General features: G+C 37.7%; 1 protein-coding gene across 1 annotated transcript; it reads left to right on the top strand.

Annotated features, from left to right (window-relative positions):
* Positions 1-9,958: 9,958 nt before the first annotated feature.
* On the top strand, positions 9,959-17,069 carry LOC306870437 (nuclear receptor subfamily 2 group F member 1-A-like). The gene is made up of 3 exons (XM_079417711.1): positions 9,959-11,224; positions 12,504-13,031; positions 15,877-17,069. Exons 1-3 carry the CDS (start codon positions 10,792-10,794, stop codon positions 16,149-16,151), a joined length of 1,236 nt encoding a protein of 411 aa, XP_079273837.1. The 5' UTR covers positions 9,959-10,791; the 3' UTR covers positions 16,152-17,069.
* The last annotated feature ends 8,444 nt before the right edge of the window (positions 17,070-25,513 follow it).

Genomic DNA, 25,513 nt, shown 5'->3' with positions numbered 1-25,513 from the left:
TTTCAGGACAAGAGGAAGAGGTTTAAAAACACTGAATATACAGCCAATGAATATATGCAATATATTGTGACTGTGGTATGAGGAGGCAGAAGGCACATATTTTATTTCCATGTTATTTATATGAAGCAGTATATTTTATTAAATAGGAAAATGTATCTTATGAAAAAAGAAATACATGGATTAAAATGTTTCTCATCGCCCCAAGACAATTCACCAATGCTCTTGAAGCTCAAAATATACAATTGTAAAATCATATTGTTTCACAAAAACTATAATGTTTGTGATCTGCAAAGAATGCTCTGTTGCAAACCTTGATAATCATTTCAAAACAGAAAACACATGGTTTATAATCAAATAAATCCAGCAAATCAGGAACATATGTTGACTGGTGAGTAGTTTATTTCATCAGTCAATTGATAATAGCTCAATAAACACATTGGCAGATAGGGTTCACCGCATATGTTGGAACTGACAACCCTGTCCATGTAATAGCAGATGAAATCTGACACTTTCATGGCTGTTTACATCACTGTGTTATTAGACTTATAATGGTATAATACAGTACAAGATCATCCCTTTATTGCATTTATGCATCAAAATAAACAAATGGATCTCACATATATGTAAAAAGAGTCTGTATGTTTACGAGCATTACAATACGATGACTAGATCTATTTATATGGGTTGCTTAGTTAATTGTTCATTCCCATCACATAAGCTAATAAATGTGTTCCATGTTGTAACATAAAGGAACTGGTTTTATTTAAGCAAAAAACTATTTGTAATTTGACAAATTAATTTTAATTTTAATTAACCTGACTATAAAATAACATATGGTCAGTTAAGGAATAAATAGCTAGAAATAGTTTGCATACTTTACAAACTATGACTAGCTGAAAATATACTGCTGTTGAAAAAGAAACTGTTTTGCTTATAAAGCTTATAATTATACTAGTTTCCTTTTCATACAATAAATAATTACGAAAAATGCAACACAGTAGATGTGTAAATTTGAATTATCCCTCATTCTCCCCCTGTCCCTATCTTTCTTTTATCTCTATCTTTCTGTTCTGTTTTGCTTATATGATGTGCCTAATTTTGTGCACAGAGGTCAGGGAGTTTACTGCTGACTGGAATTTAAGATCTGCAGGATGTTCAATTCACTGAAGGAAAACATACACAGCTTTCCATGCAGGAAGTCCCTCACTAACTGCTGTCCTAACCATGGGGTGGAGAGGCACAATTGGAGTGCCACAGCTGTCTGTAATCGGTCCTCTTTCACTTTTGAAAACACGCTGTTTCACAGATTTTAAACAAAAACTCTGCCTATATATATAAAAATCTGATGTTTTAATAGATGAAGAGGAATGTGTGTTTAGGAATGATGGCTGCATTCTTTTCCTTTGCAGACAGATAGAACTGAAAGAGGGACACTTGTACAGTATAAGAGGGTGACGTGTAAACAGATGCAGGTGCTGTTTTTACATTCTGTGGGTGTAGGTGAGTGTATAAATAAGCATAATCAAACCATGTGTTTTTCCACCCAAAGCCTGCGGATATCTCATTACTGCCCATCTTTGAGTATCTGAAAAAAAAGTGAAAAAGATTATGCTTATTGAGAGTATGCAATTGTCTCATGTAACTAAAATTTCACAGAACATTTTCTGCAAAGAGAGGCAGTCAGATTCTGAGGTTACGTGTCTGTTGCCTTCATGGAGTGATTGCAAGGAAATGTAGATGCACAGACAAGGACTGAATTCCTCAGTGCCACTACAACTATCTATTACTAAGCTCACCAACAAAGACATTCTGATAAAGATGAAAAAAGAGTGACAAAAGAGAGACAAAGGAAAATACAGGAATACATTGTTATCTTGTGACCAAACCACATTATCTTCCCTACTTCATTGCCTTTGACATGGAAGTGGACATGATAGTAGCAGTGTTCATCATATTTAGTCTTTAGTTTTGTTGTCAAAAACAAGATGATCGAAATGAGGAAAATCTTTGCTCAGTGACAGAAAAGACGCCATGTAGCCAAATCATGAGTGGTGCTCTTGTTCAGATTCCTGATTTAGGTTTTGTTAATTAAATACATAGTGGAAGGTCTGTGACAATGTTGAACATATGACTGAGGGCTACTGGTAGTGAGACTAAACAGATACCAGTATGATATGCATTGTTTACATAGATACACTACACTACACCACACCCTACACAATTAGTTCTGTTGTTCATTCTTAGTTATGAATCCTGAATCAAACATAATACATCTTCAGCAAACCTGATGACTGAAGGGAGAAAATGTAAGTGACTTCTGATGATTCATTATATTATGCAGATGATCTGAAAAGGAAGCTATTATTGATATGCACTGTTATGTTCACACGGTGAATCTGAGCACAGGTGAATCAAACCTATCACAGGATATATCATAGTGTAAAGAAACTATTTCAGTCATAACTCTTAACAAAATGTATATTTGCTACATTTCAGTTCATTTATGTACTTGGATGTTCTCTGTTCCTCAAATTACACAAACAAATGTATATATCGGCAGATGTAAAAATGTAAAAGCAGTTAATAAAATATATTAAAATAATAATGAAATGGTGCACAAGATGATACACAGAGCTATGAGACAAAATATACTTGACTATAGTCGAAAATATCGAAAGGTTTGGTGATGTAAAATTAAGAAACCTTTTTTAGATGATACACCAGATATTTATGTGGGTCCAGTCAGTCATGATACGTCTGCTCTGTAAAGGAACACTTTCTGTGTTCATCTACCTTTTCAGAAAAAAAAGGCACAAGGTCACATTTAGGAACTAGTACACTTTAGGTACTAATATGTATCTAATATGCACCTTTTATGGGTAAATAAGGTCCAAAAGTGTACATTGTACCTCTTTTATTAGCTATTTAAGCAGTGTTTCTCTTAAATAAAAACACACCACATCATCCGCTCTGAAAGTCTCATGACTATACAGAGCCGTTCTGGACACTACAGCGAGTCATCATTTTAGCTGCCTGTTGGAGCTCTAGCCTCAAACAACCTGCTGTATTTCCTTTAAAGCCCTAATGACTAACTACTCAGCAAAGTGAAAATTACTCACAGTCCAATTTCAATTACCTTATGACTCATCATTGCTCCATAGAGCTGCTGCTTTCACTTTCTTTTTTTACCCATTTTCACTTTATGAGGAGAAGCAGAGTGGAAGCTATTTTCTTTTACCTGGAAATGATTCTGTAAAATGTTGATACTTTAAGCTGCATGTTTGAAGGCAGAGCGGAAGGAGATTACATTTTTGTAATTTAAAGTTTACTTTAGAGAGAGTGTTTACTTATCTGTAGTTCGAGGATATCTGAACATGTCAGTTATTATAGTACCTTGGTATGTATAAAAACAATATGGGTCCTCATTTAGTAAGCATGCACGAGCGAGTTATATGTTGCTTAGGATGTCTTCTCACACCTTCTATCACTTTACCTTTGACACCTTAACAAAAAATACCTGATATTTAGGCTTCTGGCTGTGTATGTGTGTGGCTCCTATTATAATTAGCCTATAGTAGGCTAATATTAATAATATTTGTCTATATGTGGTAAAACTATTTAGTTTTAATGAAATGCATCTTGAAATTTATGTTGTAAAAGTCAGACATTAGGTCTCTTTATCTGTACTCCTCTTGCACGTGTACATTATAACCCTTTTTAATGCAATTAATCTCTTGTGTCTTCCAGCGTGGATGTGCCTAAGACAGACGAAATTCCAATTAAATTCCAGCTGCGGGTCGGTTTAAACAGACTGTTATGAATATGCGAGGCGACTCTCTACCACCCACAACAAAAGCTCTTTCCCTCAAATCCAGTCGCTTATCTTTGCTCTTCTTTCCTAAGAATTCATCAGCTCTTGTTAAACTGTGTGCTTTAGAAATACGGCTTTGCTCTTCTTCGGACATTCGTTGTAGGCCTACTCTAAAACCATAACAAAACGCGATGGCAAAAGGTTTAAGCAGATAAAAGTTGGGTGGACATTTAGTTTCTGGCCAATCTCTGTGAGAGTATAAATGATATGGCGATGTGGGATACTTCGGATACTTTTTGATATGGTTTTGTGTTGAATTCCTACAGAATTGACTTAACCCCTTGTTTCTAAAACAAATAACATAGCTTAACTAATATGTCTGGATTCATATATTTATTAAATATAGTTTGTTTTTTCACGATACAGTATATTTTAAACAATATAAAACTTATCCACAAAGATGGGTGGCAAATCACGCTGTTATCGTAACTAAAGTCCGTAGCCTACGTTATTTACAAACCGGCCCATTAGAGCTTCAGTGCATTGTTTACAGGAGCTGTCAGGCGTCAAGTATGCTGATATGTAAAATAATTGGTCTTTCTAACACGAAATAGTGAAAATACTGCTTAATATGGAAACTGCGCTTTATCTTGTCAAAGTGTTGAAAATTGTTAATTATTTCTGAATTTAATCGAAACTATTATGACTTTGGAAAGACAATGTCTCAGACATATTATGCTAACGTCACAGATGTTAATGAAAATGTTCAAATATTTCATAAATACATTTATTTATTTGTTTATACATCAAATATTTCAGGAGCACATGTTGTCTTCTGACATCAATAGTCAGTAATAAGGTAATAGCGTCTCTCTCTTGCCATTATAAAGTTATATGTATCAAAGTAGGCTTGCATAAAGTTAGTGTCTGCATGTAAATTCGGGCCGATCACGTGACATGAGCACACGTTGCTTTCTGAGAGATTTTTACATCCACTCTTTTGTTCTTGGATGTAGTGTTGCCTATACAATGACTTTTTAATTATGAAAACACAAATTGTTTATTAGAAATTACTTCTTGATTCATATGAACTGAAAACGAGGAGAAAGTCCTACGAAAAAAAAGCCTACATAGCTCTCCTTAATATACGAACACTGTTACTTTCTACTTAGATAATGATGCTTTTGGGAAAACGTGCCTTAGAGATTAAGTAGCCTACTACTTACGTGCACCTGACGTTCTACTTCCGTTCCGTTCCTTCTGATTGTGCTTCGGGAAACCCAGCCCTTGTGGATATGTCTTTGTTTTCCCATATGTTTGCTCAAACAAATGAAATAGCACGGAGACATCTACAGTTGTACTGTTATTACAAATATTTATTTTTAATAAGTTATTTTAAGATGTTAATGAATCGTTAGGTGCTGTTAGATTTCTGCTTATGCAGGGCCGAATGACTTATCAGAGAATGGGTCCTGCTCCTTTAGCTGACAACTGTACGTGTACTTTAGTGTCACTGTTGTGGTTTCCATGCCTTTTGAGGAAATTTCAGAAGCGTAAGGTAATTATTGTGGGTCTGGGCTTGTTTTAACTGTTAACGGATTTATGATCTTGGTCTATGAGACCATCCAAGTAATTAGCACATACGCTCTAAATAGATGATGGTTTGTGAGCAATAAAGCCATTACCTCCAGCATAAACTGACAGTTACTCTAACTAAACTCCTACCACAAGCTAACTAGAAAGAAAATACCCCATTGCAGACAATTACAGTCACTGCTATTTTATAATTAATTCGCAATTTGACAATGCAATTCGCTTTGTGGGCCACTCAAAAATCTATAAGCTGTAAAAATAACAATATTTGTCCTACCTGTTTTTCTTCATGCCCAGTGACGTCCACCTTAATCAGCATTCAACAGAGCCCCACACTGGCAGTTGGATGATTTGCCCGTTTCTGTGCATTTGAAATAAAGACAGGTTAAATAAAGTCTTTGATAGTCTATTTTTTATTTTTATTTTATTTTTTTCATTTAAAAAAAAAAAATCTACAGAGTTGGTCATATGACGCAAAATGTTAAGTGATTGGACATGTTGTTTCTTACCTACTACGCAAAGTCAAGTAAAATCCTCAAACTCTTAATAACGCAAATGTGCCCAAAACGGGAGAGTAGGCCTTTATTATAACAATAAACACAACTTGGGGGAGGGGGGAACGTTGGAGTGATTTTGTACAGTACCTAGACTATGTCTTTTAAAAAGCCCAGGCAGTAATATTAAGTGGCGTAGTTTAAGATATTTTCCACATCTCTCCCCACTACCCTTTCCACTAAGAGCGATTAGATGATGTCCATTGAAAGTTGCTGATCCATAGAGAAAATGGCAGTGGATAAAAGGCGATTTCAAGTGACCTTCTCGTCCCTTTCACACCAATCTGAGCCCCCAAATAGTTAGGGATCAAATTGAACAAAAGCCCCCTCCTCTTCTCTTTCAACTCACTACTACTCAGAGTGACAAAACCCACCATCGCGTTAGAGAGGCGCGCAATGTGTTTAAAACTGTGAGATTATTAGAGACAGCAAAATGTGTGTGTGTGTGTGTGTATATATATATATATATATATATATATATATATATATATATATATATAACCAACTACCACAAAATGTCTGCCTTAACATTAAATTTGTTTTCTTCAATACAGCAGTAACAACGGATGTTTAAAACCAATAGGCTACCATATAAGCAAAGCGCTCCAAAATGTTTATCACATTTAATGTCTCCGCAATTTTTAATTAAAACGTATTGGTTTTATTGCAAGGCATAGTGATCATCTACTTTACTAACAGTGTTGATGTATTACTGTGTTGATTACTTTTTTATTTTTTTTTTATTCTGTATTTTTCAAGTATATGTTTGTCATGTTTATTTTCTATTTATATGTATATATTTAAGCCTAACATACAACAATTGTATAATATAAGTGATGATTATATACATTTTAAAATGTGTTCATTGCAGGCCTGGTATCAATCAACACTTTTCAGAGATGTCTTTATTATAAGTTGTCCAGTCATTGTATACAAGCAATTCACCTTCAAGAGAAGCTTTAGTGTAGGCTACTACAAAACCTAACCCTTTGGTTAGTAAAAAATGCGTTTACTTTTATACCTGTAAATATAAGCCAGCAACTATACAATTTATAAATACTTTGTTTACATAGGGACTTTAGTTATCAGAAGTGTCTGATAAAACAAGGAAAGGGAAATATTTTGTCCCTGCTGTGTCCTTAGAGTTTATACCACCTAACCCGAGCGTATTTACATTCGCTCACTTAGTAGGAGGTCCGCCATTCGTGAGATTTTATTACTCGAGCAGCTCTTAGGGAGCATGCATTAGACTAAATGGTATATGTTGTTTATTGCTATTTTAAACGAGTTCGCACGGTCATTAAGGAAAAATAACACCATATTAGAAATTGCATGAGGTGCTTTGAAACGATTAATTGTTATTATTGGCATTATCACTGTTATTATTATTATTTTGATTTTATCACACATAGTAACATTGTAGCATAAAGAAGCAACTCATGGGCCATCATTTTTTATTTCAAATAGCTATAGCTTGGTGATCACAGTATCATCCAATAAATGATTATTGTTTTGTGTTTTGTGTGTGTGTGTGTGTGTGTGTGTGTGCTAGTTATCACTCGTATTGTCCTGTGAAACATTGCAACTTTTTGAACATTGTTTTGCTCTTCAATTTATTTACTTTCTATCAATAAAACGTTCATTACAACTAATGACAAACAAATGCTTTTTTATGAATAATTGGCATTACTTATGGAATGAACTCACTACAAGGCCTAACACTAAAAAAAAACAAAATATGATCCTAAAAATGATAGGTAGTCATGTATAGTGAAATGTACTCTACATCTTTTGACGGAGCTATAATTGCCTTTAGTTATGATGCCTAAATTAAAGAAAGGCGTAAGAAAAAACGAGAAAGATATCTCAAATCTTTTTAAAAATAACTTTCATACTTCTTCCAGCAGATTTTTTTTCTTCTCAAAATTGTTTAAATGTTTCTGTACACGCGTCAACCCTACTTTATTCTGAACAGGTCTATCTTATAATCGTTCTTTTAATCCGTTGACATTATCACTTAGACAAACAGACTGCTATCGATCTTTCCATTACGAGATCATACAAGACGAATTACACAGGTGAAAAGGCGTTTCTTCAAGTCAAACGTTCAGTCATGTTCAGCATCACTATAGCGTTAGTATTGTCTTTTTTATGTAGACTAGTGCAACTGATCGATAGAATTCTGTCCACCGATCTCCCGTGGTCTATATTCGTATTTCTTTCAGATGACAGTCTCACCTCCTTAATTTGAAAGGCTGGGTTTTATTTTAAGACACGTTTACGTACATTGCGAGATTTTTATATGTATTTCAACTCACTCTAGAATTGCAGAAAGTGATAAAAGTACTTGCCTTTCAAATATGGACCAAACCGAGAACCCGCCGATCCCAAGTAATACCCACCGGTCGCTGGGCGCTCGCACTTTGAATGTCCAAGTGTCCAATTTACCATTGCTTCAGAGCTGTTTTCATGCGTGCCTTGAGTTCCCATTCGCTGTCCCTCTCCCTCTCTCCACTCTCGCTCTCTTCCCTATCTGTGGAATAAAACCTTGATGGTACACTTACCGAAGTTTCTCTTTGTTCGTTTTAATCTTATTCGTTTCACCTTTGCAAAGAACAGAGGACAGCAGCGTGCGTTTCTGCCGATCGGTGTGAGGAGAGACGGAGGAAGCTCCGCGGTCGAGTTGAAAACAGGCTACATATTTGTGAATAGAGGGTTTCGTGAACCGTCGGATGTCGGTGTTTTGCTTTCCCTTAACTTCTTTCACACACTTTTGGACTTTTAAGGAAAAGTTGATATGAGAAATTTCTAGCCAAGTGAAAAAAGTTTGTCGGATGATAAAAGCTACAAAGGTTTATTTAATAGCCTACCTAAAAGCATTTTAATTGTCCTTTTCCCGGTTATGTCAACTGGAAAGAGGCCAAAATAGCTTCTTGCAACATCAAATATTTAAAAATATAGATATTGTTAAATAAAACAAATAAAATCAGACAACTTTAAACTATCATAATCAAAGTAAGACGTTTAAATTTTGCAAATACATCAGCAAATACATCAATAAAATAAAACGAAGAAAACATTCATCCCACCGCGCAATTGATCTCTGAGCTACATTTGGAATCATGCTTAAAATGACAATAAATTACTCATTTTTATGTTGCTGTAATTGTCTACTGTACGCTAGATGGCAGCCCGATCCAGACATTATAAGCCTGTACAGCGCAGCCTTCGGCATTCATGCACAAAAAAGCCGGTTTCACTGCGCATTATACCAAAAACTTCCCTCGTTAATAAATCTGTTAAAACATACACTGAATTATGGATTTTATACTTTACTCTATCATAGTCTGATTCCTCTTTTGTGCCCTGGCTGGCAGCGTGATCTGCTTCCTATCACTGATAAAGCATTCCGTTATACTGATATCTTTCCAGTCGTGGTAGTCATCGCGCGTCCCAATACTTTTTATTTATTAATTTATTTCATCGTTTTGCTGAGAACTGGGTATATTAGTGACATCTGAAGATATGGTTTATGCATTGATTCGCAATTTCGAGCCGGTATTGTTATGTCAAATGACGTAAAATGTTAATGGATCCTTCACCGTTCAAATCTAGTCGTTGAAATGGGTATTTTTGTAATTAAGACTACAGCTTCGAACAAAACACTTTCAACTTTGTGTGGCTCGCACCAGTCCTTCCGCCTCACGCGCATTTGTTTATATTTCACGTGAGCTTATAGTTCGCTCATTGCTTTCATCTCGTTTTCCTCCGCTTCTTTCTGGGGTTTCTTCCTCTTTTTTGTGACAATAGACGGTCCATTCTAATCGGGTTTCAAAGTAAATAGCAGCGCAGGGGCGAGCGCAATGTAAATTGTGCTTGTCAGAGCCCTCAGTCGTAGGTAGCGAGGAGCGAGGACTCTAACCAATGGAGTGAAGGAGGCTTGGCTAACCTTAGCCTCCCATTTTCTCTCTCCCCCCTCGATGCAGGGTTCTGACCAGTCAGTCGCCTTTGATTATCAGTTGCCAGCAGCCCCTCTCTTGGCTCCTTGACACGAGCACCATATAAGGCGCAGCGATCTCCATAGAAACGTGTCAGTTTCAATAGTAGTGTCAAAGTTCACTATATACAGACATTCGCGCAGATCTCCGTTTCGGAAACATTGCTCCGCTGGTACTCCCGTCAAAACGCATTCTTTTTTGGGTCTCTGCTTCTTACATATTCCATTAGTTGGGGTTTTTTTTATCCTTGCTCTGTTCCTACTGGAGAGGTGAAACTACATAGGCATTCGTGCGACGTTTTTTTTTTTTTTTTTCCTTCTTCTTCTTTTGCTGGACCAGATGAGCTTTATTCATGAACATAGATAGAGAAATCCGTTCTTCAGTGTTTCCTCCTCTCCAACCGCGAAGACGGAGAGAGGAGCAAGGAAGAAAAAAGAGGGGAATTTATTTTGCACAGCACTTTGGATCTCCGGTCCACCAGAAAGCTATTATTTTTGCTTCAACGTGAAGATTTTTTATTGCGGTATTTTTTTAAGAAAGCCGATTTTTTTATTACGTCTGGGATCGCTTTCTCTCTACACGATTGAGTTCCCGAATGGCTGACTGCAATTTACATTGGAACTGGCCTCCCGACAATTGCATATCCTGATCGGGTGCCTTTCTATCGACTCCGGTATTTTGAATGTATTGATCATTTTCTGCTTCTACTTTTTTTTTCCTCTGAGATTGCGTGCTCCGATTTGAATTCGCGCTGCCGTTCGTCCAAGACTTCCCTTTTCCCTGCTCCGATATCCGAGCGACCAGTTCGCTTGAAAGCACTTTTCGGGCCCGAGATATGGCAATGGTAGTTAGCGTCTGGCGAGATCCGCAGGAAGACGTGGCCGGAGGACCTCCGAGCGGCCCCAATCCAGCAGCTCAGCCGGCGAGGGAGCAACAGCAGGCGGCGTCAGCGGCACCACACACTCCGCAGACCCCAAGTCAGCCAGGACCCCCGTCCACACCAGGGACGGCTGGCGACAAGGGCAGCCAGAATTCTGGACAGAGTCAGCAGCATATAGAATGTGTTGTTTGCGGGGACAAATCGAGCGGCAAGCACTATGGTCAATTCACCTGCGAAGGATGCAAAAGTTTCTTCAAGAGGAGTGTCCGAAGGAACTTAACGTATACATGTCGTGCCAACAGGAACTGTCCTATTGACCAGCACCATCGTAATCAGTGCCAATATTGTCGGCTGAAGAAGTGTTTAAAAGTGGGCATGCGGCGGGAAGGTGAATATATTTTTCTGAACACGACACACTCTTGCTACACATAGGTTTATTGTTCAGAGACATGTTACATAAAGCTCGCACTATACACATACAAACGCGAAATAAATTTAGCTTTGATTGCTTGCTAAAGAGTGTCAGAGGGCGCGTACAAGCAGTAGTAAATCCGTAACCATAGGCAGGATCAGCATGCATCTTAAAAAAAAGTAATTTTGGTTGCATAGACAGGCAAGCATCATATGCACCCATTTCAACTCAGCCAATTACATGAGATATTAAAGTCACCCATGAACACTGTATGTGTGTAAGAGAGAGAAAGAGAGAGATGAAGTGTGTGTGTGTGTGTGTGTGTGTGTGTAGCCTATGCGCGCGCTTGCGTGCTGGAAGACTGCACAAGACTGCCGAAAAGCCTTCTACACTCACTGACCGTATATTGTAATAGCTAAAAGAAATAATATGCTGTGGAAAGTAAGATGTGTGGATCTGTTTTTACCTCGTAGCCTAGAGTAAACGTTTAGAGGCCTGTCTGTCCCCACACAGCCTAAGCTGTATACGAACAATGGCCTTTGCAACTTACAGTCTACTCTTAATTACTGACTAGGACAAAACTGATATTTATACTCCCTATATTGTTTTAAAATAATAATTAGTTCAACGTAAGAATATGCTTATATATATGATTTTCTGTTTGAAATCAATAATAAAAACAGTCTTCGTGCTCGATTGTTGATAACATTTTTTTTTTCTGTTCCAGAGTTACGATCCTGATATTTAGGGATAAATTACACGCATATGTCAAAATAATATTAGAGTGTAGCATTTGTAACAAGAAAGAGCCCGGTGGCTTTGAACTAGTTCTAATGAATAGCTAGTAGAGATTTAAGCCCGGTCCTCGTCCACTATAATGTTTACTACATGCACATCCAAAAACTAAAATAAAAATAGAATAAAAATATGAGTGTATGCGTGTGTGTGTAAAGACATGAAAGCGAGAGAGAACGAGCTAGAGAATGTTTGTATATATCTTCATATTAGCTGTTGACGTCCATAAACAAAGGTAAACATTACCACCTAATAACCGATGAGGTTAGTGGGGCTTCAGAGACCATGTGAAATGATTTTTCTTCGAAACGCAATCCTTAAACAGTTTCTTATTTAGTTGAATTGTCGTAGATGTAAACAGTAGTCTAGAGTAATCATACACTCGAACTAAAGCTTCCACATAAAGTATGTTTCTCAGTTCTGGATGTACATTTCCTCTCCCTTTCTTTGTTTTTGTCAGCGGTTCAGCGAGGCAGAATGCCTCCAACCCAACCGAACCCGGGCCAGTACTCGCTAACGAACGGGGATCCTCTGAACGGTCATTGCTATCTCTCCGGATACATCTCTTTACTACTTCGGGCCGAGCCTTATCCTACTTCTCGCTATGGCAGCCAGTGCATGCAGCCCAATAATATTATGGGGATCGAGAACATCTGTGAGCTTGCAGCTCGCCTGCTCTTCAGTGCTGTGGAATGGGCGAGGAACATCCCTTTCTTTCCCGACCTGCAGATCACCGACCAGGTGTCCCTGCTCAGACTGACATGGAGCGAGTTATTTGTGCTAAACGCGGCTCAATGCTCCATGCCCCTACATGTGGCTCCACTGCTCGCCGCCGCCGGCCTGCACGCCTCGCCTATGTCGGCGGACCGCGTCGTGGCCTTCATGGATCACATTCGTATCTTCCAGGAGCAGGTCGAGAAGCTCAAAGCACTGCACGTCGATTCTGCAGAATACAGCTGCATTAAGGCAATAGTGCTCTTCACATCAGGTGAGTGTGTGAGACGAGGCCTACTCACAGACATAAGGGGGCAATGCAATACGGGGTGGATAAGCTTCGGCATCGACGCTATAGTTCACTAGTAGGTCTCGAGCTGACTTTGTACTGTAAAATCTCTTTAGCGCACAAGTTATGAAGTGGTAATTAAAATGTGATCGATTCAAAGCCATTCACAACTATTTAAAGATTTAATGTAATGCAAAATGTTGCATATTATTGTGCTTAACACGGATGCTATTATATCTAAAGTATATTTTGCGATAGCCTATTTGTGGAGGTTGACAAATATACAAAGCATAAAATTCAATATATCAGCTTGAATATGCATTTCACATTAATTTTACGTTATGTAAAATATTTAAGGCAATATTTGTAAACTCAAGTACATATCTCAGAATATCTTTCCTATATCTGCTCAACCACTTTGGTTCACAACTGTACATGAGGCCACAGTGTACATACACAAATATACATCTGGGGCCCTCTCTGTTGAGAAAAGCTGACTACTGAGGCCTCTATTATTAATAATTGATTTTAAGCTCGGGTGATATTTTTAAAGGATATTTTATATGAATGCGCAGATATATTCATTAGACTGGTGTCTGTGGTTAGAGTGGTTATTTTGCCAAATAGTTAAAAATGAGCTAAGCTATAACAATTTTAACAGAATATTGATCTCCACCAAATTACCCTCACACTTCTATAGCATTATAACTAATGTTTATAATATTAGTATTTCTCTGGGCAACAGACGATTAAAAAAATGTAACGCTGTTAATAAGGTTTAAGCGGACTGTTGTTTTTAAATAGTTTTACACTACTTATGTATTTTGCCTTAATTATGATTGGATATTCGTAGGCCATTATGTTAATTAATTGTATAATTAATATTAACATTAACTATATTTTTTAGCAATTGGGATTATATACCTACGTTTTGACAAAATTAAGTATCCAATACCACTATCCCTTCAAACGTCTCTTGAGTTTAGGGCAAAGATGCAAGCCAAACACACACACACACACATATATATATACATACATATATATATTTTTTACACACACACACATATATATATATATATATATATATATATATATATATATATATATATATATATATATATATATATATATATATATATATATGTATGTATGTTTTCTGTTTTTTTTTAGAATTAGGAAAACATCTATAAGCTTAATGGTCGTGTTGCGTGGTGTAGCCATCTTTTTTATTTTTATTTATTTTATTTTACTTTTTGCCTTAAGGTGAAATTAATAGAGGCGTTCAAGTTAAAGTAGGCCACGGTCGGTTGGCCACCTTGTGTATTGCCTTAATTTTCAGAAATATGCGTTACTGTTGAATGTGTATGGCATGCCAAATCTTTAATGGTAAAACATAATTAATGTTCTGAACATCTAATCTATACCACCGAAATGTAACATTGTATTTGTTTCTCAATGACGTCAGTCTCACACGGTAGGCTACCATCCTTGCCATTCTTAACAATGAATAGCTTACATAGCACTCATATATTTAGGATATGGAATGGGTAGCGAATCAGAACAACTTGATGAAAGGATTTCCTAATCCGTAAAATCCGCAGTGTGTTTCAATAATAACTATATCTTTTGATTCGCTGCCAGTCCGAAGTGCTGCGTAAAGTTTTGGACATATGGTCTATATGTTTCACGTGATGGATTAATAATTAATAATGCGCCCATTGGGCTTGTCTCTTCTCGGGTTCTTTCTGATTAAGTGTAAATAGTTAAGTAAACTAACAAAAACATTCTTACACATACGAAACACATTACACTGTGTTTTGCTGAATTCTCTCTTTTTTATAGCAGTTCTTTCTGCACATGCTGGCAGCAGCGGAAAATGGCCCATGAGGTCACATTACTGAGAGATTTTAGGTAGCAAGGACTTAGCACAGTTCAGAAGTTCAGAAGGTTATTGTATTTGACCGCAGGGTGTTCTAGTCCTGTGCAATTAAAGATTAGTCTCGAGGCATGCTGTACACCACGCCCTAACACTTTAAGACTTAAACCGGAGAAAACGTAAACTCTTATTTGAAATATCTTCAACACAGCTGCCATATTAGAATACTGATAGCATATTGGCCTGACGTTCATGAGAGAGGACGTTTAGCTGAACTGAGGCTGGCAGTTCCAATGGTTGAGCTAGCCTATATGTTTACTGCATTGGCGTTCATGTGGTATTTGCAAACATGTTTTGAAGTAATGGCATTAATTGACATGCACTTAAGTAGAATAGTTTCTTGTAAAATACATGTTTTTCTTTGAAATTTAGGCGATTGTGTCCTCAAGCAAGTCCACCGTAATAAATGCGATTGCTTCCAGCGGCCTTGCCTTCTCGTTCAGACTCACAGCAGAGGCAACTGCTGGTACAGGGAATCGGGCGAGAAATGACTTGGTAGCATCTGGAGAGCAATTAGGTCATAATTTGGTTATTACCATGCCCAATTCTCTGTCAGATATGAAGCTGGATATTACCATATTTGACACAAGGCACGAGTGCCTTCTCCATCCTCTTCAGACGAGCTTGCTATGCACCCTTGTCCCCGCATACTCTTTGTTTAGTCTGATTTGTGAGCGTGCATGCGGTGTGTCTCCTACAACGCAAGGAGTACGTTCTGTTACTCTTGAGGGATTGCACAGACGTATTGTTTATTTATATTGCAGGCAGCCTCATACGCTGCGTGATGCATGATGTTGGGCTCGTGTTTGTTCATCTCACTTTGTCAACAACACGTAATGCTGATGCTGAATGATAACCTGGGCCTCTTTTCTGTGCTGTGTTTTGTCTACTCAGACGCTTGCGGCCTGTCAGATGCTGCACACATCGAGAGCCTGCAGGAGAAGTCTCAGTGCGCCCTGGAGGAGTACGTGAGGAGCCAGTACCCGAACCAGCCCAGTCGCTTTGGCAAGCTTTTACTGCGACTGCCTTCTCTCCGCACTGTCTCTTCGTCTGTAATTGAACAGCTGTTCTTCGTTCGCTTGGTAGGTAAAACTCCCATTGAAACCCTCATCAGGGATATGTTATTATCCGGGAGCAGCTTCAACTGGCCCTACATGTCCATTCAATGATCCGAATGAGCGAGTGAAACAAAAAGACTAAAGGACCAAAATTCTGCAAGCCCTTTCAAGAAGACTATATATATAGGACCTAATTTCTGACCACTTAGGAAGACACTCTTTTTTGTCTTCTGGGACCGAAATGGAATATGTAATGTAAAAAGATTAAAGAACTGGACGTACTCCCGTGTAAATCCATCGCCGTCATCAAGAACACTCTCCATTTTGTAAAATACTAGTCTTTATTTTGATTTTCTTTTTTTGTAAAGAACAAGATACGTACAAATAAAATGAAGAACATCATATGCGCAGTAAATGAGCGAGAAATTTCCAAGCAATTATAAGAAATGTCCTGTGTCTATGTATCTCTGTTTTGTATTTTTTCTGGTTCTAAACCAGTTTTTTCTGTGATTCTATACTAATGATTTTTGATATAACCTTTTGCTTCTTATAATGAGTGCGATATATGTTGTTGAAGATATGTTCTCCAAGAATTAAAATTGAAGTGAGAATTTAAAAATAAAGAAAAACATTAGACAAATAAGTCACAGTCTAATCGCAATGACAATTTCACTGATGGTTGAACCTTCCCCCACTTGATGCTATGGACATGCAACTTCGGCAAATCTGACCTCATGGACATTTTAAGGAGAGGACACCGGTGAAACTTTTTCTTGGTCGTATGTGTGTGTGCGAGTGTGTGTGTTGAGTCAATCATCAGTCAGAGATAAAAGACATGAAAAATCAAAAGCACTTTTAATATATCATTTTCAAATACATTTTGTTTGTTTCGTCTTGATATTTTCGCTATTTCTTTTTTATTGGATGTTGCCTTTCATTTTTGCTCAATCCATGATATGCCTGTGCAGAAGGGTCGCGTGAAGTTGTGTGATGGTGACTATACTATTAAAAAGGAAATAGGCAACACTGTCTCGCTCTCAGAAAATTCTATGTTCTTCGTGCTATTAATGAGCTGTTCTAATGGCGGGTATTTGGGATGTGCTTTTACATGATGCATATTTCTCTTTGCTAAGCAAGGCCAACGAAAACACATAGGTTTGTTTCATTTTTGTTGGGCTGACCTGTATGTTGACACAAAATTTCATGCCCTTCAAGAATAGTTTTGAAATACTGTAAAAACCTCTATGAACAGAAAACCACAGATGCTACAAATGCAAGTATTTGCTTAGTTTTGGAGGTATATTTATTCTGTGTGCGTTTTGGCGAGCACGTGCGTTTTATATATTATCTGGAGTCCCAGTATCGTGCGCAGAATTAGATTTCTGTGACGTTGCTACCGACTGGTTCAAAGATCTATGCCTGTTTCAGCGCATTAATGTTTCATATTTTTCCCAGGCTGAACTGAAAGGCTTGCTCAAAAAGAAGAAATACAGAATGCCGTCCCTCTAATAAGGCAATGAGAGCTTCTTCTTCTATCACCACCGTTTTAAGAAATGAAGTGGAAGGGAAAAGAAAACAAATCCATCTAAACTCGCAGACTATTATTACTTTGAGGTGATCGCGAACGGATCTGTGTTAGGACATATGTTTTCACTAGGAACGCAGCAGCAGTTATATGTGTGATCAATCTAAGATATGTATAATGCCGCATGTAAGCCGGTCGATAGGAGCACTAAATGTGATGTATTGTACCGAAATAGAGAGAAATTCTGTGCAGCCTCATATGATTGGTTAGAACCACGAAAGGAAATCACTTGATGCTCAGACGTGCGCGATTGTCCTTGTGCACGCAAATACCTTTCATGTGTGATGTTTACGGTGGGAAGGAGGCGTGCTTTTATAAGTAGCTACTGTGACAAGAACTTTTAATGACCCCAATGTCACTGATTTTTTTTACCGAGCGCTAATATTTGTACTCAAGCAAGCTTGTTAGCCTATACGTTGTTTCCCATAAAAAGAGCATAGTCACAAAAATAAAGTGCGGGTTTGGCCATGCCCTAATTATTCGTGATTCAGACCGTTTTTCAATGAACCTATAAGGTAATACTGGCGTTGACGTGCTTCATTTAAATATTTGGTTCGCTTACAGCGCACTTATAAGCGATTTGTGGTTCAGCAAGTGAGATGGATTCAAAAGGACTTACAAGAAGCCACAGACAAAATAAACTACTCTAGTGTATTTTTATTCGAAATACACTTGTTCGATGGGGAAGATTCATAGTATAGTATCACATGATCTTTGGAGGGGCAATTAGCTTGATGATGAAGTTAACGATCATGTGTGTTTTATTTTTGCATCGCCTTTCCCACCTATATTAGCGATGTAAAAAGAATTTCCATCAGAAAAAAAGTCAAATGCATTCAAAAGTCAAAATTGCGCATTCTTTGAATTAAATATGGTGACTTTAGGCTATAAGAAAAAAATGCAATGCACACGGGATTTCTGCTTATTTTATGGAGGACAAGTAGAGAGACTTTGTTGCTAGAAACCAGACATTTTCACAAGACTATGCTATAAATGTGTGGCGATATAGTCAATGTTCTGTCGATTTTTAAATCAAAGTCAGTAGGCCTGAAATTACCTAAATATGACAACAAAGGCAAGCAAGTGTGCCCTTGTTTTCTTATATAATGCTTCGACTAAAGTGTTGACCATTGCATTGAGCTGAAACTTAAAACACTTTCATGTTCAGCAGTAATGAGATCAAAATCCCTGAAGATTTTTTCCCTCTATTCCACGGGAAATAGCAGAATAAGAGGAACACGTTCTATTGAGATTTACATTTGTTGGACTTGAGGCTAAATAAAGCAATAGTTGCTAAGGACTGAATTCGTGCCATGTGTTCCTAATTAACAAAGCAAAATGTATCCATAAAATACATGAATCATATGCAACAAGAAAAGGTATATTCTGTTTGAGATGCATGTCAGCATATGTTGTGTACAGCACAATATTTGAAATTAGTCTTCGTTATTTGTTTTCCACATCGTCAATTTTAAATGCACATGATCTCATAATTGTCAGTCAGTGGTTTCAGTCGATTTCTTCACTTAGATCTAAAGTGGGTTAGGAGGTTAGCATGGCAGTTTTACCTCACCAAAATGATTACCAAATGACTCAAACATATACAGTTTTCCTACAGAAAATAAATAGTCACTGCGGGCTTGGAATGTAACATCTGTTAGCTTAGTCGCGCTTGACTGAAGTACGAGTGCTTATCTGACACATTTAGGATATTGGGACATAATTTATGTTTTTTGATGTTGTCTGTGTGGAGGGGAACAACAGAGACCTAAAAATGACTAGATATTTGTGTTATATCGATCTGGGCCTTTGGTCATCACACTGATATATTCAAAGAAAGCTAAATGTGTGTTGTTTCATTTCATTTATTAACTGTAATATGAATGGGACTTGACATCGTTTTATTTATTTGCTTATCTATCTATCATCTATCTATCTATCTATCTATCTATCTATCTATCTATCTATCTATCTATCTATCTATCTATCTATCTATCTATCTATCTATCTATCTATCTATCTATCATCTATCTTATCTTTCTGTGCATATGGTCATCCCTCTATTCATCAACACGCATTATGATGTTATGTTGATAAAGTATATTGTTAAATTCAAGTGAAAGGTGATGTGGGGGGAGTTGATGTTTTTTAAATATATATATATTGTTTTAAAATCTTTGGCATTTTTCACTTTAATTACCCAAATTGCCTGTTTGCATTATGCCACAGAGGCCATGCAGGCTATGGCGATACATTTGTGTTAACATTCTCAATGATCACTGCATAATTCTACGTCCACAGAGCTCCCAGCAAGCTTAAGCCATGGATCAAATCCAACACAACAGGATATAAAATATCCCCAGTTGTGAACGTAACATAAGGCGACGCCTGTGCTTGCATGTGTGTGCGTGCGTGCGTGACATCGTTGAACCGTAGAGTTGTGTTGTGTGTGTTCCACTTCGAGAGTGTGTGTGTGGTCGGGCCTGGTGTGAGGTTTAGGGAGGCGAGAAAGCACAGATCGCTGTGTAAGCGATCCCTTTGTGTTGATTTAGGTAGACGTTTGCTGTATATAACGTTCAAGGCTGATAATATCATTGCCTCGCCAGATAAATAAAGCTTTGGCCAAACCATCGGGTCAGCTATCGATCTCTTCTGCGTGCAGAGAGAAAGGGAATGAGACGGCACAGGGACAGAGAAAAAGAGGGGGTCTCTTATTAGCATTCCATACCCATGACCGACCACTGACAAGTAAAAGAGATATCTTAGGTCAACGCCATAGCCTACATCTCCTGGTTTGCATACGTTTCAATGCATAATAAAGTTCATTAGACTTATCAATGATAAGCAACGGGGATATAGAACTTCAACAAAAATACGACAAATAAAAGTACGTTTGTATTTTCAGGCCTATATTATAATAAAAAAATGTGAAATTTTTGTCAATTCAAGACTTCTGAGTGTATGCCTGAATACTTTCAAATGAAATCAAGTTTTTAGATGGGAGATTTTGGGGGGGGCTCTAACTGTTTTGTGGCATTGAGTATATAAGCAAATTGATAGCCAATTCTTTCTAAGGATACGCATGTAAATATGACTATTTACAGTTTCTTAACACAGGGAGCTTTTCCACAAGGGAATAGTTGCAAGGAAATCCACAAATGAAAACGCACTCAAATCTTGTCCAACAATGACAGCTTTTTATCATTTAGTTCTCCAAACGTTTTTTTTTTTTCACTCCCACCCATCGTCCCGTCTTTATCTTTCTTTGTTGTTTTAAAATATGCATGTCTCTCCGGAATGCTAGTCACGGGTCCAAACTTTGCGTCCAACCTCCCACATGAAATGATCCCCCTTAAAGGGGGCTCAATATGTCTCAATCTGCACTTCAGTTCACTCAAAGCATTTGGGTACAGGGGACAGACTCCAGAAAAGCATAAATTAAAGGACAAGTCACCGAAGAGCGACTTTATCAACACGTCATGGCGAAGAGGAGACTCAGCGACAGCAAGATTTTGAAGTATTGCGCAGATGTCCTCCAAAAAAAGTAAGAAAATTTGTTTTCATTTCGTCCCCCTTAAACGCGCGCGTGTGTTAGTCAGGGCTCCCGGGTGCGCGCGCCCATGGTAGAGTGTGCGTGCACGCGCGTTGTGGTAGAATAGCTCAATAGAGATGGAGAGAGCGCGGAGGTGGAGGGAGAGAGCTCTGTGGGAAAGCAAGAGACTAGAGGATGTCTCGACGTGCGTGTATGTATGACTCCGACTGTCATTAACAACAAATCAATCAACACGTGGCATTTAAACTCGAGAATGCCAGTTTTCCTGTTTGTCTGCGTGCTGAAGAAATAAATCATTGCCGGAAAAAGGAGCTTTGGGGAACGGAAAGTTTGCTTTGAAAGGAAAACGTGAAAGGAGGTAATCGAGGCGAAGCGACGCAGACTGCGAAATATAAAATACAGATTCTGACTTATTTTTAATTAGCGGAATGATTACGATATTCGGCAGTAATTAAACTAAAACTTAGACTATTGGAGATAATCTCGAATTTGTTGATTTTAAGAGTCGGTTATCAATAGTCTACTACAATCCTCGATACTCTCTCTGGGATAAATTTAAAGCCTGTAATCGATATATATATATATATATATATATATATATATATATATATATATACGATTTTCATAGCTAGACAGCGGACAGCTTTCTTCATTCAGTTTTTCCTTCAAGAACAGTAAACATGCTGACGTCAGTTTATCGTCAGATCTTCAAGACAAAGCGCATGTAATTAGTGCATTTATTCAGTAATGCAAATATGTTTCCACATGCATACGCTACACAAGCGCATTTTCTGATCCCTACCACGTGGGCAGTAAAGAAATGCCGTTGCTACAATCCTGATAAAGTCCTGGCGTTTTTATAATACACAACAGATGGTTTGCGCCTGTGCTACCGCAGCCAGCGACACTCCCAATTTTACTCAGCAGCATTTTTGTTGCAGTTGCGCTTCACAAGGGGACCAAATGAACAATTGACCCACTTTTCATATGCAGACAGCTTAATCTATATTCGATATAAATATTTTTAGCATACACTCCATAAAATATACGCAATTACTTTGATCACGAACAAGTAGCCTACAATATCTATCTATCTATCTATCTATCTATCTATCTATCTATCTATCTATCTATCTATCTATCTATCTATCTATCTATCTATCTATCTATCTATCTATCTATCTATCTATCTATCTACCTATCTATCTATCTATCTATCTATCTAATCTATCTATCTATCTTATCTGTCTGTCTGTCTGTCTGTCTCTCTGTCTGTATCTAAATATTTCCTTTTTATAAACACAACATAAAACAAATAAACAAGCATTTTAAGTACTGATTCTTAGCAGGCGGCCTGACAGGTTTGGTGAATTATGTTGTGGTTAATATAGCCCTAATTTCGTTTTTATTTGCCTAATTTCTCAGCATGACTTCTATTTTCTTTCATAATAAATGACTGAAGCGTTTTGTCGAGGGATATTTTTCATCCCCGTTATATAGACCGGGTCTTGACAGAAGCATTATCTCTCTTGCTCTAGTGTTGGTCCCTGCCACGGCTCTCTGATCCCATGCCTTTTCCCCTTTATACTGCCTGTCTTGCCTATAGTTGTCGCAATTTGTGCGTTTGATAAATACATACGCATTCCCCCACTTCCAAAGAGACGTGAAGGCGTTTCTGTAGTAGCTCAACTGTCCTGATTTTGAATGTGAAAAAGATGAAATGACAGAGAAACCCATACTACAAAAGTAACGTGTACACACAGTAGAGTATTTAAATTTTTTTGTATATTTGTATATTCATGTTCATGCATATGTGTGTGTTGAGGTGGGGGTGCTACAAACCAGATGTTACAGTAATGCATAAACTGCAGAACACTCAACTATGAAGCAGAACAGAACAAAATGGGCAGACACTGTCCATTAATTACACACACACACACACACACACACATATATAAACAGACCAGGCAGACCCTCAGTCCATTAATTTATTTAAATATATGTCCTTGTAGGTTAGTAAAATTAAAACCATTTTTAAGGCATGATGCAAGGAAGTGTCTTCTTCATAAGAAGCCACATCCCTCATCATCCACTGGCAAAGCCACAAAGCCAGTTTTCTCGTGCGCTCAAATATGTTTGCGCGCGCTCACGTGTGTTTGTCTAAAGATGGGGGTCGGTCTGAGAATAAGGGAATCTAGGAAGAGAGGAGATTGCAAGAAGGTCCGATTCGTTACCAAATGCATTCCCAAATATCCTATCCTCTGTAGAGCTATCTCGGCGCGGTATTTTTCCCTGAAATTCAAGCCCCCTGCCCCCCACGTCCAAATTCATTTGCATTCGTTGATGATATCAATAAAGAATAGCAGGGATCCTATTTAGTTGTGGCAGGACTGGGGGAAGGAGGCTTATTCGGTCAAAACTGGACAGAGTGGACGAAGACCCTGGGGTCAGCTGACCATTCAGTGCAAGGTGGCGGGAGGCGGAGGGGTCTGAGGCTTATTTGAGAGCAGGCGTGTTTGTAGCCAGGCAATGAAAAGGAGTCAACCACAAAGCTCGTCATACTACTTCAAATACACCCCATCACGTCTTCAGTTTTACCTCTCAGCGGCAAAATCTGAGAAAGTGAAGCTAGGTTCTTTAAGAGGGCAATTCTCCCAAGTTTGCTCTAGTTTATACCACTGCAAACATGTAAAGGGAGTTAAAACCATCTACCAAAATCCAAAATATTAAAGACATAAGATCTCAATTAAATTACATTAATTCGATAATGTAGTAAAACATCACTATTTTTGCATTTAATATAATGCAATAGCGTATTTTTGTGTCTCTAATTACACCAATTTTTGTAAATGAAATATCTGTGTTAAAACAAAAAAACGTGGGGAAAAAACCTTCTTTAAACAAATAACCTAGCAAATGGCAAGAGATTGTGCGTGGTTAATTGTGGAAATGTATGAGGCCTGTAGTCAAACGGCTCATTGGAGGAGCCACGGCCAATCCACATATGGACCTTTCAATCATTACAAACTGGAGCAGGAGGCCCATGTCTTTAATTCATAAAATCAATTACTCCGCGTTCATCACAATGCTAGAAGATATATTCACATGAATTGGAAAGTAAAGTTTTATTTAAAGTTATTTTTATGTTTTTATAAAGTTATTTGTGTGTGTGTGTGTGTGTGTGTGTGTATTATAATAATACTATAAACTTATAGTAATTATATAATTACTATAAGTTTATAGTATTATTATAGGCTACTTGTTTGTGTCATATGACGGCAGAATATGTAGGCTACGTAGGAAATCAGATATTGTTAAAGGTTAGGAAAACATGCAATTATGCAGAAAAAAAGACTAGCATATGTTGTCAACGTAGCCAGAGTAATCAAGCAAATAAAAGTTCTTATATCAAGAATAATGTTTTTATGCACACGAAAAATATATGACTAGGGTCTTGATATTAATGAACACGTTTGCAACACATGGACTGTTATATCAGTAGATGGTCATCACATTCCATATTCATTGGAATAGCACTTTATATTTATTTATTGATTTATTTTAGTCGTTGAGCATATAGTCTTGCAGTATTTGCGTTGAACACTGTATAAGAGTGTTTAAGTTCTCTTTCCGAAAGAAACGTGAGCGGTTCAGGTTATAGCCTACTTTTGGAGATGTAACTTTGGTTCCATGCAGCTGACTTTGTGAAACTTCCACTGAATGTATCTCAAAGATGCACAGACTGGCATCACGCTGGGGTCAGAATACACCAGTCTCCACAACGACATAATTATCCTCTTCTGTCGTTCATTCAGACAGGTTCACCAGAAGTGTAGCAGAGTTAGCTTATATAGGCTAGATCTACATTTAATATAGCGCACGGTTCAAAGTCACCACCATATTCTAAAGCAACGCAAACCGTTCTCATGATAATGTTTGGGCATAATACACAGTTTCCTCTGTTCCAAATGGTCATAACCAATGATTAGTTTTATTTATTTATTTTAGAAGATACCTGGACACTAGTTTGTTTAATAGGCTAACCTGTACATTTTTCTCTGGTGTTTATTCAGAATCCTGTGAGGTCGAACGAAGGCTGGCGGCTTTGTTTTGGTGCTCTGGTGGTCTCATGCCATGTAAAGGGTGCTGTCTAGAGATGTTTGTTTCTCCCTTTATTTGCTAGATGGCGCTCTGTGTTCTGGGACCCTCACTTAAAAGAACAAACGGTCCTCAGTTTATTCTTTTCCCGTTTGCACACGCAGTTTTAATGCTTTTTCCTTAACTTGTCCTTCACACTTGGGATTCGCGACACATATATTTGAATGTAACAATAAA

This window comes from Barbus barbus, assembly GCF_936440315.1.
Source record: "Barbus barbus genome assembly, chromosome: 5".
Lineage (NCBI taxonomy): Eukaryota > Metazoa > Chordata > Actinopteri > Cypriniformes > Cyprinidae > Barbus > Barbus barbus.
The sequence above is the reverse complement of the archived record's forward strand: the minus strand, read 5'-3'. Positions and strand labels throughout refer to the sequence as shown.